Source organism: Malus sylvestris, chromosome 11 (assembly GCF_916048215.2).
Source record: "Malus sylvestris chromosome 11, drMalSylv7.2, whole genome shotgun sequence".
NCBI lineage: Eukaryota > Viridiplantae > Streptophyta > Magnoliopsida > Rosales > Rosaceae > Malus > Malus sylvestris.
The window spans coordinates 31,799,790-31,811,998 of NC_062270.1; the positions used below are offsets into that span (position 1 = coordinate 31,799,790).

The 12,209-nt window shown below is 41.4% G+C and overlaps 1 protein-coding gene across 2 annotated transcripts; it reads right to left on the bottom strand.

Annotated features, from left to right (window-relative positions):
* Positions 1-7,237: 7,237 nt before the first annotated feature.
* Positions 7,238-10,336, bottom strand: LOC126588818 (organelle RRM domain-containing protein 2, mitochondrial-like). Of its 2 annotated transcripts, XM_050253950.1 has the most exons (5): positions 10,120-10,336; positions 8,726-8,794; positions 8,535-8,641; positions 7,547-7,621; positions 7,238-7,495 (listed from the first exon to the last, which is right to left on the bottom strand). In XM_050253950.1, the coding sequence occupies exons 1-5, from the start codon at positions 10,271-10,273 to the stop codon at positions 7,487-7,489; spliced, it is 414 nt and encodes a 137-aa protein (XP_050109907.1). In that variant the 5' UTR covers positions 10,274-10,336; the 3' UTR covers positions 7,238-7,486. The 2 variants fall into 2 exon arrangements, with proteins under 2 accessions (XP_050109907.1, XP_050109906.1); XM_050253949.1 differs by having other exon boundaries at positions 7,238-7,621; positions 10,120-10,334.
* Between the last annotated feature and the right edge of the window lie 1,873 nt (positions 10,337-12,209).

Genomic DNA, 12,209 nt, shown 5'->3' on the forward strand with positions numbered 1-12,209 from the left:
CGGATAATCCAGGTCGACCAATCGCAAGATACCAAACGATCTCAACGGGGCAAGGCAGGACCCACACCATGAAAGCCGACTTGATGGGAGCTAAGATGGTTTGGATGGCCTAGTTAAGCAACTTGGCATCGAGGAGAAACACGAGAAGAGGGACCATTCTTGCTTAATCTACCGACTTGGGACTAACGGCAACAATTATAATGAGGCTGAGGACTTGGCGTCGATGGGGAAGACAATGGGGACCCTCCGCTGAACTGACGATGGAAGCCACATAGCTTATAGTTGGACCCATGGAAAGGCCAATAACAATGAACAGCTCGCATCATAGCGAGACCCCAACCTTAGGATTGAACTCGAACTCAAAACTTCAACTAGTGAACTAAAACCGATTCAACTAGTTCTACTTCTATGTACTAGACGAGACATTAATTCTACACAGATGCCTCAAAACCGATTCAACTTGCATATATGGAGTGCAAGTTCAGTGCAAATGGAGGCCAAAACGAGTTAGGGGTGAGGATCGGAGATCAAGAAATACCAAAGAGCGACCGTTTTCGTTACCTAGGATCTATCTTGCAAAAGAACGGAGAATTAGATGGAGATCTCAACCATAGAATACAAGCTGGATGGATGAAGTGGAAGAGTGCATCCGGCGTGTTGTGTGACCGCCGTATGCCACTGAAGCTCAAGGGAAAATTTTATAGGACGGCAATAAGGCCGGCAATGCTGTATGGCACAGAATGTTGGGCGGTGAAACATCAACACGTACACAAAATGGGTGTAGCGGAGATGAGGATGCTTCGTTGGATGTGTGGGCACACGAGAAAGGATAAGATTAGGAATGAGGATATCCGGGGTAAAGTAGGAGTAGCCGAAATTGAAGGAAAGATGAGAGAAAATCGGTTACGGTGGTTTGGACATGTGCAAAGAAGGCCTACTGACGCTCCGATTAGAAGATGCGACTATGGGACAGAGGTTCAGGGCCGAAGGGGTAGAGGAAGACCTAGGAAAACTTTGGAAGAGACTCTAAGAAAAGACTTAGAGTACTTGGATCTAACGAAGGACATGACACATGATCGAGCACAATGGCGTTCTAAGATTCATATAGCCGATCCCACTCAGTGACTTGGATTTTCCAAGTCTCAAACCAAGAAGTTTTCCTCACTCGGGAAATTAAGGGAACACTACCCCAACCTACATGCTCCACTCAGAAAGCTTCAACATACAAGCTTCAACAAAAGAAAATTCAAAGAACTTAGCGAAGAAGGCTTTGGTGTATTTAACACAATACGTTGAAATGAAGGAAAGCTTATTTATTGATATCCCCGATAAGCTACAAATATGTACATATACATGAGTCAAAATAAACACACAAGAGGGAGCCTTCACAAAGGTTGCTTAGGAGAAGTCTCAGCAGTCGGTAGAGCCCCAGAAAGAGAAGGCACCGGAGGGGGATCATTTGGAGCCTCAGTACTGGACAGAACCCTAGAAGGAGGAGGCATCAGAGGTTGATCATTTGGAGCTTCATTACGCGGTACAGCCCCAGAAGACGAAGGCAATAAATGCCTTTGGAACAAACCCACAAATCTCTGATGATCAAGTAAAACCTAACCATCAGTTTCCTTCATCTGGTCAAGCTTCCTCTTCATGTTTGTTGCATAGTCATGTGCGAGCCGGTGCAACTGTTTATTCTCATGCTTGAGCCCTCTAATCTCCTGTTTGAGACTCATCACTTCAGCCGCCAATGATTCAACTTGGCGGGTTCGAGCAAATAGGCGTTGTGCCATATTAGACACAGAACCTGCACTCTGAACACTGAGAGCCAGCGAATCCTTAACAGCTAACTCATCAGACCGTTTGGAAAGTAGTCTGTTATCTTTGGGAGTGAGAAGGTTCCTGGCCACCACCGCAGCGGTCATATCATTCTTCATCACGGAATCCCCAACGGTAAGAGGACCAGTTGGGGAGACGAAGGATGGGCGCCATATGTTGTCTGGAGAAGGCGGGGCTGCCTCTTCAACAAGGTTCAAGTCAAAACGACGGTCGGAGGGGCCAGACATTTTCAAAGGTGTTGAAGAGAGAAGAGGTCGGACAAATCAAGATCTTAGAAGTGCAAGAATGAAGCTTCTACTGGTGGAGATTCAAGTGTGCTTTGGAACTTAATGCCAGCCCCTATAAAAATCTGCACTCGACGGAGCTTCAGAAATCAAAGAGGCGCCTGCTCAGAAATCGAAGAGGCGTTTGCTTTCTCAAAAGTTGGGCTGCTTAGAGATCACGAGGGTTGATCTCAGAAATCGAAGAGCCGTTTGCTTTCTCAAAAGTTGGGCTGCTCAAAGACCACGAAGGCCGATCTCAGAAATCGAAGAGGCGCTCGCTTTCTCAAAAGCTGGGCTCCCTAGAGACCACGAGGGCCGATCTCAGAAATCGAAGCGGCACCTACTTTTCCAGCCTTGTCAGCACCTGTCACACGCACACTCAGCTTTGCGGAAATTATGGGCATTCTGTCAAAGACTTCTGGGGAAGTAGAAAACACATGAATCTTACTGTTCAATCACCCACTTCCCACACGCAACAATAGCTCATGGGTACCACAGATCACTTTGCCAAAGTTCTCTGCCAAAGTTGAGCACGTGAAGCTTGCAGCTCCCACTACATCGCTCTGACCAAGAAGGGTAAAAGAATAGCAAAGAAACAGCACTAACAAAGTTTAGACCCATAAATTTTGAAGGTCTAGCTACCATATTATTACCCACAAGGGTAAAGGAACAGTACCACTGCTGGATAATTGGAAAGTCCATGTATGTCAACCTCTGTGCTTCGTGGCAAGGTAGACTAGCAAACATGCCCAACCTTTACTCACATTCGAGAAAACACTCCCAATAAGATTGCTTGCTCCAAAATCGAAGAGGCACCGTCCTCCGAATCTAAAGAGCCAGACTCCCAACATGACTACTTTCTTAAAAATCAAAGAGAGGGTAAAGGAACAGTACCATTGCTGGATAATTGGAAAGTCCCTGTGTGTCAACCTCTGTGCTTCGTGGCAAGGTAGACTAGCAAACATGCCCAACCTTTACTCACATTCGAGAAAACACTCCCAACAAGATTGCTTGCTCCAAAATCGAAGAGGCACCGCCCTCCGAATCTCGAGAGCCACTCTCCCAACATGATTACTTTCTCAAAAATCGAAGAGACACTGCTCCCCGAATCTCGAGAGCCAGACCCCCAGCATGATTGCTTTCTCAAAAATCGGTGAGGCACCGTTCTCCGAATCAATCGAAGAGGCGCTCGCTTTCTCAAAAGCTGGGCTGCTCAGAGACCACGAGGGCCGATCTCAGAAATCAAAGAGGCACCTACTTTTCTAGCCTTGTCAGCACCTGTCACACGCACACTCAGCTTTGCAGAAATTATGGGCATTCTGTCGAAGACTTCTGGTGAAGTAGAAAGCACATGAATCTTACTGTTCAATCACCCACTTCCCACACGCAACAATAACTCATGGGTACCACAGATCACTTTGCCAAAGTTCTCTGCCAAAGTTGAGCACGTGAAGCTTGCAGCTCCCACTACATCGCTCTGACCAAGAAAGGTAAAAGAATAGCAAAGAAACAGCACTAACAAAGTTTAGACCCATAAATTTTGAAGGTCTAGCTACCATATTATTACCCACAAGGGTAAAGGAACAGTACCACTGCTGGATAATTGGAAAGTCCCTGTGTGTCAACCTCTGTGCTTCGTGGCAAGGTAGACTAGCAAACATGCCCAACCTTTACTCACATTCGAGAAAACACTCCCAACAAGATTGCTTGCTCCAAAATCGAAGAGGCACCGTCCTCCGAATCTCGAGAGCCAGACTCCCAACATGACTACTTTCTCAAAATCGAAGAGAGGGTAAAGGAACAGTACCATTGCTGGATAATTGGAAAGTCCCTATGTGTCAACCTTTGTGCTTCGTGGCAAGGTAGACTAGCAAACATGTCCAACCTTTACTCACATTCGAGACAACACTCCCAACAAGATTGCTTGCTCCAAAATCGAAGAGGCACCGCCCTCCGAATCTCGAGAGCCAGACTCCCAACATGATTACTTCCTCAAAAATCGAAGAGACACTGCTCTCCGAATCTCGAGAGTCAGACCCCCAACATGATTGCTTTCTCAAAAATCGAAGAGGCATCGTTCTCCGAATCTCGAGAGCCAGATACCACAGACCACTTTTTCAAAGTGCTCTGACAGAGTTAAAACATGTGAAACTGGCAGCTCCCACTACCGTGCTATGACCAAGCAGGGTAAAGGAATAGCATTACTACTTGTTGTTAGGGAGACTCCTATATATGTCGACCTCCATCCCCAACGGACAGGCAGACCTGCAAAAATGCTCAACCCTTCATCATATCTGAGAGGGCACTCCCAACAAAGCCTTTCGAAATATTCAGCTTTCTTTCCCCCCGATAATACCTCTGCAAACAAGCTATACTAGAGCAAGAATATCTCATATCATCAGGGTTAAAAGCAAGAGTATCCCATATCATGCTTTTTTCCTGTTTTTTCTTTTGGCCTTGTTTTTACCTGCAAGACAAGGAGAAAGAGAGCAATCAGTCAGCACTTGGAATCAAGCTTCCAGCCAGGAACTGACTGCCTGGAACCCCTTACCTGATTACTTACCTGGCATTGCTCTCGAGTACTCATCTTCAACATCTTATGTTTCCAGGGAAGATTCCGCATCTGCTTGAGGAACAGATAGGGCAAGTGCGAAGGATACAAGGAAGCATGTGGAGACAAGCGTAACAGCACACGTGCCGATACATCCATTACTCTGTCAAAAGCAAAAGTATCCCATATCAGCAGGGTGGAACGTACTCTAGATTTGATGGACTTGTTTTGACCCTCAAATTCTTCAGTCGGCCTTATACTCTGGAGGAAACCAGAAAACCCTCCAGCTCAGTTCAAGAATAAGCCTGTGGAAAGTTACTTCTTCAAAAGCAAAAGTATCTCATATCATCTCTTCTCATTTTTCTTCTCTTTATCCTTCATGCTGCTGCAAGATGGGGAGAAGGTGAACAATCAGTCGGAGCTCTGATTGCTTACCTTGTCTGTCACCTCTTTCAGCAGACCCTCTAGCTCGGCGACTTGGGGGACTCCTACTACATGGTTTGTATCGCGCTTGACCAAGCCTGAAACTACAAGTAAGCTTCAAGTGAAATTGATACATTACCTTGTGCATCTCCACCAGTTAAAGATACCACCCCTGGATGGAGGAAGAGTACTTCCAGAGAAGATGCCACATCTACCTATGAGACAGATAAGGCAAGTCAAGACGACACCACACTCCGATACTTAGAAGTTTCGTGATTACGAGATCATTCTCCCACAATATTTCCTAATGTCATTTGTACTAAATCATTCACTCGTACTCACTAAAGGAGAGCTTGAACCTATGTACTTGTGTAAACCCTTCACAATTAATGAGAACTCTTCTATTCCGTGGACGTAGCCAATCTGGGTGAACCACGTACATCTTGTGTTTGCTTTCCTATCTCTATCCATTTATTTACTTATCCACACTAATGACCGGAGCAATCTAGCGAAGATCACAAAAAGCGACCGTTTTCGTTACCTATGATCTATCTTGCAAGAGAACGGAGAATTAGATGGAGATCTCAACCATAGAATATGAGCTGGATGGAAAGAGTGCATCCGGCGTGTTGTGTGACCGTCGTAGGCCACTGAAGCTCAAGGGAAAATTTTATAGGACGGCAATAAGGCCAGCGATGTTGTATGGCAGAGAATGTTGGGTGGTGAAGCATCAACACGTACACAAAATGGGTGTAGCGGAGATGAGGATGCTTCGTGGGATGTGTGGGCACACGAGAAAGGATAAAATTGGGAATGAGGATATCCGAGGTACGGTAGGAGTAGCCGAAATTGTAGGAAAGATGAGAGAAAATCGGCTCTGGTGATTTGGACATGTGCAAAGAAGGCCGACTGACGCTCCGGTTCGAAGATGTGACTACGGGACAGAGGTTTAGGGCTGAAGGGGTAGAGGAAGACCTAGGAAAACTTTGGAAGAGACTCTAAGAAAAGACTTAGAGTACTTGGATCTAACGGAGGACATGACACAAAACCGAGCGCAATGGCGTTCTAGGATTCATATAGCCGACCCCACTTAGTGGGAAAAGGCTTTGTTGTTGTTGTTGTTGTAAATGTAGAGAAACATTCATAAACAAAGTCCCAGCAGAGAAATTACAAAGAACGTAGCCCTAGAAAGGACCGGCATACAGAAAGAAAACGACACTTATGCAAACAAAGCATGAGTAACGGTTTTTTCCTACAGCAATTGCAAAAGTTGCAATCCAGGAAAAAAAAAAAAAAAAAAAACCCCTCCAAAGGGCTTAAACAGTAGAGATCCAGAAGTGGCTAGTAGAGAAAGCCCAAGAAGCCTAGGTAAGGGATGACCCGTTGCAACTGCCCGGAACCCAGAAGTCGACCAACCACACCACCAATTCCACACCACAAAACAACAGTTGTTCACCCCACATCACCCTTCAAAAACCCCAAATAATAACAATTCTATACCACATATCAACAATATCAAAATAGCCAAAACAAACATGAAAATTATCACCAATTAGCCTGCAAACCGAAAAGAGCAGCCAAACCTCACAACTATATCCATTGCCAAAGGACCAGCAACAACACAGTTCCAACGCCAACGAAGTAGGACAAGAATTCAGAACAAAAGAAGGGGGCGGGGCAAAGCTCCGCACATAACCCAATACCTTGATTTCGCACACCTTCAACTGAATGAGTGACGATTCGTTCTTTAGGTGAGCAGTGGACACTAGAGCTCAATTGGACTTCTAATTCGAAGGCGGACAAATTGACAGCAAAAGACAATCTTGAAGGCTAGATCTGTAACATGGGTTAGAGATTTGAGGTTCATTTGGGGCGAATGGAAATCTAGAACACAATGGCGAGAAATAGGAAGAATTTGGATGATAATCAAAAGAGGAGAAATCAATATTCCGAAATAAAAAGTTGCTCAGGCCCACAACCTCCAACAATCGCGGATTGAGGCAGACTAGGATCATAGTGGGATCCTCTTTGTTGGGATCTAGAAGATCAATTAATTGTGTTCATTCATTGTTCATTATGCGATCAGAAATCATTTTCAAATTAAATATAAACAGTATCTAAGCGCTGCCTCTCTCTGACGGTGAACCACCAAGCAAAGTCATTAAAATTAAAGTTCAAAAAGAGGTTTAGAATAGATGATATATCAGAAGAAAATTCGCAACAAGTATACAAAAGCAAACAGTCTTGCAGACTACATAAAAACAGACGAATTATACTACATTTGACTTCTCTGTCTTTATTGGTCAGATTAGGACAATCTCCGCTTCATTTCAGAAATCGCAGGCAAAGAAGACCACCCAACCTCGAACCAAAAAATGAAGTATGATCAATAAATTCCAGCTGTTGATAAATATTATTAACCTGACACGCTTTCTCGCCTTGGATACAGGATTTAATAACGGCTATATGGAGAAGCCATATTGTTCTGAGGTGGTGGAGGCGGCTGTCTTGGTCTTGCGTATTCAGCAAATATGACCCAACCATCAAGAAACTATGCACAAACAAAACAAAAACTTCAGTTCCAAGATAGATAAGTGTGTATAAGAAAGATGTGCCAGAGAAAGGGTCGTATCAAAACTTGGAAACTTTCGTTTTTAAAAGGCCTTAAAAGTTAAAGTAAATTCCCAAACAGGCCTCAATAACATTTGTTTGTTCAATGCATGATAACTAAATAACCATACCATAACCTCTGTATTATGAAATACTTATTTTCACACTCCTAAAAGCTTCCTGCACTTATGAGTTTGGACAACGTGACATTATGGTGGCTAATGATCTTTGGACACTGGACCATGTGCTTTGCAGGTTAGGGGATGAACGTGCAACCAAATTAGAGATATGGAGCTTGCAGATTGAGATTTGATGTATCCTAGAGGAAGAAACCTTTTTTTAGTCTGAAAAAAAAAAGTAAACTTATTTGGTTTTTAGGATAGATGTCATTGAAAGAAAACTAAATATGCTAAAACTGCTTCAGTGCTTGGAATGTTAAGTTCATGCAATCATCAGGGTTCCGACTGGAAATTACTTATATTGTGCTCATATCAGTCATAGAGCTTCCTTCTGAATGGAAGAAAAGTAAGTGCATTCTGTTTGCCTTGAGCCGGTGGGAAGTAACTGAAAACATTTTCAAAAGGAATTTTCTTTAATTAATGTTTTCATGAAGAGTTGGCGAACTATTTTTTAGAAGCAAGAGTTTCAACTTGTTAAGCATCTTTCATTTTTACAGTTCTGAAGTTCGAAATCTCAATATATCCAATGGAAATAGACCACCCAACAAATAAGGAGAACCCTTTTGTTGGGTTGGGAGACGCCATACTGAAAATAGCAGAAATATTGTGTTTTCGTACTAATTTATCGTGTAGTGTCTAATACATCCAAAGATGCAAGGAATACTGTCAACTGACCTTTCCATCCATGCCCTCTATGCCTTTGGCAGCATCTTCTAAGGTAACATACTTTACAAAACCAAATCCCTTAGAATATCCTGATACCCGATCAGTTACCACTCTAGCTGTAAACAGCACAGAATCAGTAATCAGTATTTACAAAAGAAAATATTAAATAAAAGTAACAATTGTGCAGAATAACTACACACCATGAACTACTTCACCAAACTGAGAAAAGGCTTCGTGTAGTTTTTCTGTAGTAGTACGTTTGCTGAGCCCTGAAAACAAACAGATAAGTGACCTAATAAAATTCATAGTACATCAAAAGGGAACTCAAGTGTGATTAAGTCTACACTACTGAAGTCTGCGAGGCACTTATCTGCTAAAGAAAAAATGAAAGAAGTTAATCTAAAAATAAACAGAAGACAGAGAAATTGCTCTCAAGATAATCAATGTACACGGTTCATTTCCGAAAATCTTCAGATGATTTAACAAAAATAAATTGTTGCCTTAAAAAATAAATTCTCACTCCCAGCCATTAATAATGAAAATAAATAAATCCAAAACTAATAATCTTCAAATTTGTACCAAAAGGTGGTCAGAGCAGATCATAGAAGATACATCTGACTGACGGGTCATGTGAAACAAAACAGTAGCTCACTGATGATGAGTCGCCTATTCGTTGTTAGCATCAAGTGGTTCATGGATTTTCAAAATTCAATACCCATTAAATACATCAGTCATTTGCACACTCACAAATTACATTGACCGAGGAGTAAACAATCATTTCCAAAAGATACTATTTATTCCTTCTATTGTACCTGACATAAAACGTATAAGAAAAAAAAAAACCAACCACCTGCTAACGACTAATGTCAAGGAATGAGATAACAAAAACTCGAAAGATATGGAGGGGAAATGCATGGAAGAAACGAGAGATATGGAGGGATATACATAAGTGGAGGAAGGATGGTCAGACAGGCGTAGAAGAAATGTACAGGTACAAAAACGAAATAGTTATCAAACGGTGAAAACTAAAAACGAAATTGTTATCCTTCATTCATCTTTATTTCTTCCCCTCCCTCCCTCCACCACCCTTCTTCAAGCATCAACAGTGAAAACTAAATACAAAGTAGTTACAAACGGGACCGAACATATCCAACATCTAATATGAGTCTATAATTAAGAAGTTGCAAAATTTAACCCTGCAACACTCTGTTTGGTTTGTCAAAAAAAAAAACATAGAAAATTGAAAAACAACAGTCTGTAACTAATTAGGGTTTCTGTAACTAAAAACAAAATGGTAAACTGTAGAAGTAAGCAAACCAATCAAATAAGCGGGGGCGTTCAGTTTCTAGGTTGCAAGTATTAAGAAAATACTAAACAAAACAAAAAGGTTATGATTTCCTGTAATTATTTCTTCATTTTCTCAGCAACCACAAACTCATAAACTCCAAAATCATTGAATAAGCGACACAAAGATGCGATCTTTTTACAGATTAAAGAAAAATAGACCAAAACACCGACGACCCATAAGAGATATATCGGTAAATATGAAGGAAATGTGGGGGAAAACGGGAAAAGGGGGAAGAGAGGGACATACCGGAGACGAAGAGGTTGGTGCTCGGCTCAGCCTGCTCTCGAGCCGAGGGCGTTGCGGAGTTCATTGGGGGAATGAAACTTGTTGAGAAGAGCCGACTCAAGCCGCGAGTGGACCCCGCCGCGGCGGCCGCCGCTGCTCTCAATGTCAAAGCCATTGTCTTTGCGTTCGAGGGTTTATGCCGCAGAATAGCCTAAAACCCATTTAGCTAAACCCGCGATGTTGGCTTTCTAGGGAGAGGTTGAGGCAGATTGGAGAGATGGTTGGCGAAGTTACGATGTTGGCCTCCGTTTCTAATGGGTAACGGTCAAAAAATGGTTAAATTGGATATGGATATTTTCGTCCAACAATTATACAAATTTCAGGCCGAAGAGGCAGCCCAACAAGCAACAACCACTTCAAAGTTGGACTTGGGTTCAAGAATCCAGTACGATCTGACCGACCCATTTGTCTTTCTGATTTACAAATGAAGAAAAATATCATTAGACCGTAGTATTAAATGGTAGGTGTTTTTATGTTTTGAGCTTGCCAACTTCACCAACCAGCTCTCCAATCTCTTCCATTTGTCTACTTAGGCCCATCTCTAACCGAGGGCTGGCCAGAGGGCTCGTTTTAGCCCTCTGGCCCTCCAAGATTCTCCAAGATATTAATATTTTAATGAACAGTACAGGGCCATATTTGCCTCCATCTCCAACCGAGGACCAGAGGGCCAGAGGGCTCGTTTTAGCCCTATCACAAAAAACCGTCTCCAACCGAGGGTCAAAGGGCCATAGGGTCAAACATAATTTATTATTTAAAAACTACAACTAAAATGTTGTTTAAGTTTCATGTTGTATAATTTTTATGTTGGTTAATTTTATTTAATGTTGTTTCATATTGTTTAATGTTGTTTCATGTTACTTAATTTAATTTAATGTTGTATAATGGCTTAGGAAGTTATAGGAAAAAAATAGAATTTAAAAAAAATATGAAACAAATTTTGTGAAATAGAAGTTATAGGAAAAAAATGGAATATAAAAAAAATATATGAAATAAATTTTGTGAAATAGAAGTTATAGGAAAAAAAAATATGAAACAAATTTTGTGAAATAGAAGTTATAGGAAAAAAATGGAATTTAAAAAAAATATGAAACAAATTTTGTGAAATAGAAGTTATAGGAAAAAAATGGAATTTAAAAAAAAAAAACCAAATTTTGTGAAATAGAAGTTATAGGAAAAAATAGAAGTTATATGAAAAATTTTGTAAAAAAAAATTAAATCAAATGCAACGGCTAGTAGCCGTTTCATTTGAATTTTTTTTAAAACAATCATGTCGGTTATAACCGACAGGAATACACCATTATTTAGTATATTAAATAATAGTATGTATTCATGTCGGTTATAACTGACAGGAATAATAAAACTATAAAAAAAAAATAGCCAGCCCTCCAGCCCTCTCTGATCCCGTGGGGCCCTCCCAGATTCCAGAGCCCTCTGGCCTAGCCCTCGGTTGGAGACAGTTTTAGGGCTATTTTCGGCCCTCTAGCCCTCTGGACCCTTCGGTTAGAGATGGCCTTACGAACCTCAAACTGACTAGAGGGGACATTCGAGAATCTTCTTCTAGCATTGTTTATAATTCTAGTGGTTAAGAAATATTTCCTCTTTATTCTATATTCGAGGTTTAGGATTTTGCATTTAGGTTCAATATGTAGCCACACTATTCTGCCTAAGTCATCACTCTCACGTTTCGACAATGTTTAATGAGTTTCAATCACGGAACACCCCTACCTATTTCCCCCCGAAAACAATAAATTGATTTTATTACGAGAATATAATTCGATTGCTTTGCTTTTATAATGCCATTTAAATGAATAACAGATTCTTAGAAAATAATTATTTTTTGAGTACAACATTATTGAAGACAAACTACGCTTTTCGATCAGAGATTCAAACCTTTTGTAACTCTATAAACCCTGGGATCTTCCGCAAACGCTTGCATGCAGATATGAAGGGTGGTTGGGCGCAAAGATAGTGTAATTATCAAACAGCTGCAAAAAAGGAAAATACTGAAAAAACTTGACATTACTTCATCCACATACAGAAAAGACAACATT

What these genes read in the sequence shown, in the direction of transcription:
- LOC126588818 (XM_050253949.1), bottom strand. Translation starts at nt 10,273, where the DNA reads ATGGCTTTGACATTGAGAGCAGCGGCGGCCGCCGCGGCGGGGTCCACT. An exon ending in GTTTGGTGAAGTAGTTCATG is followed by an intron (nt 8,642 to 8,725) that starts GTGTGTAGTTAT and finishes TGCTGTTTACAG; the next exon opens with CTAGAGTGGTAACTGATCGG. An exon ending in TAGAGGGCATGGATGGAAAG is followed by an intron (nt 7,622 to 8,534) that starts GTCAGTTGACAG and finishes GTTTGTGCATAG; the next exon opens with TTTCTTGATGGTTGGGTCAT.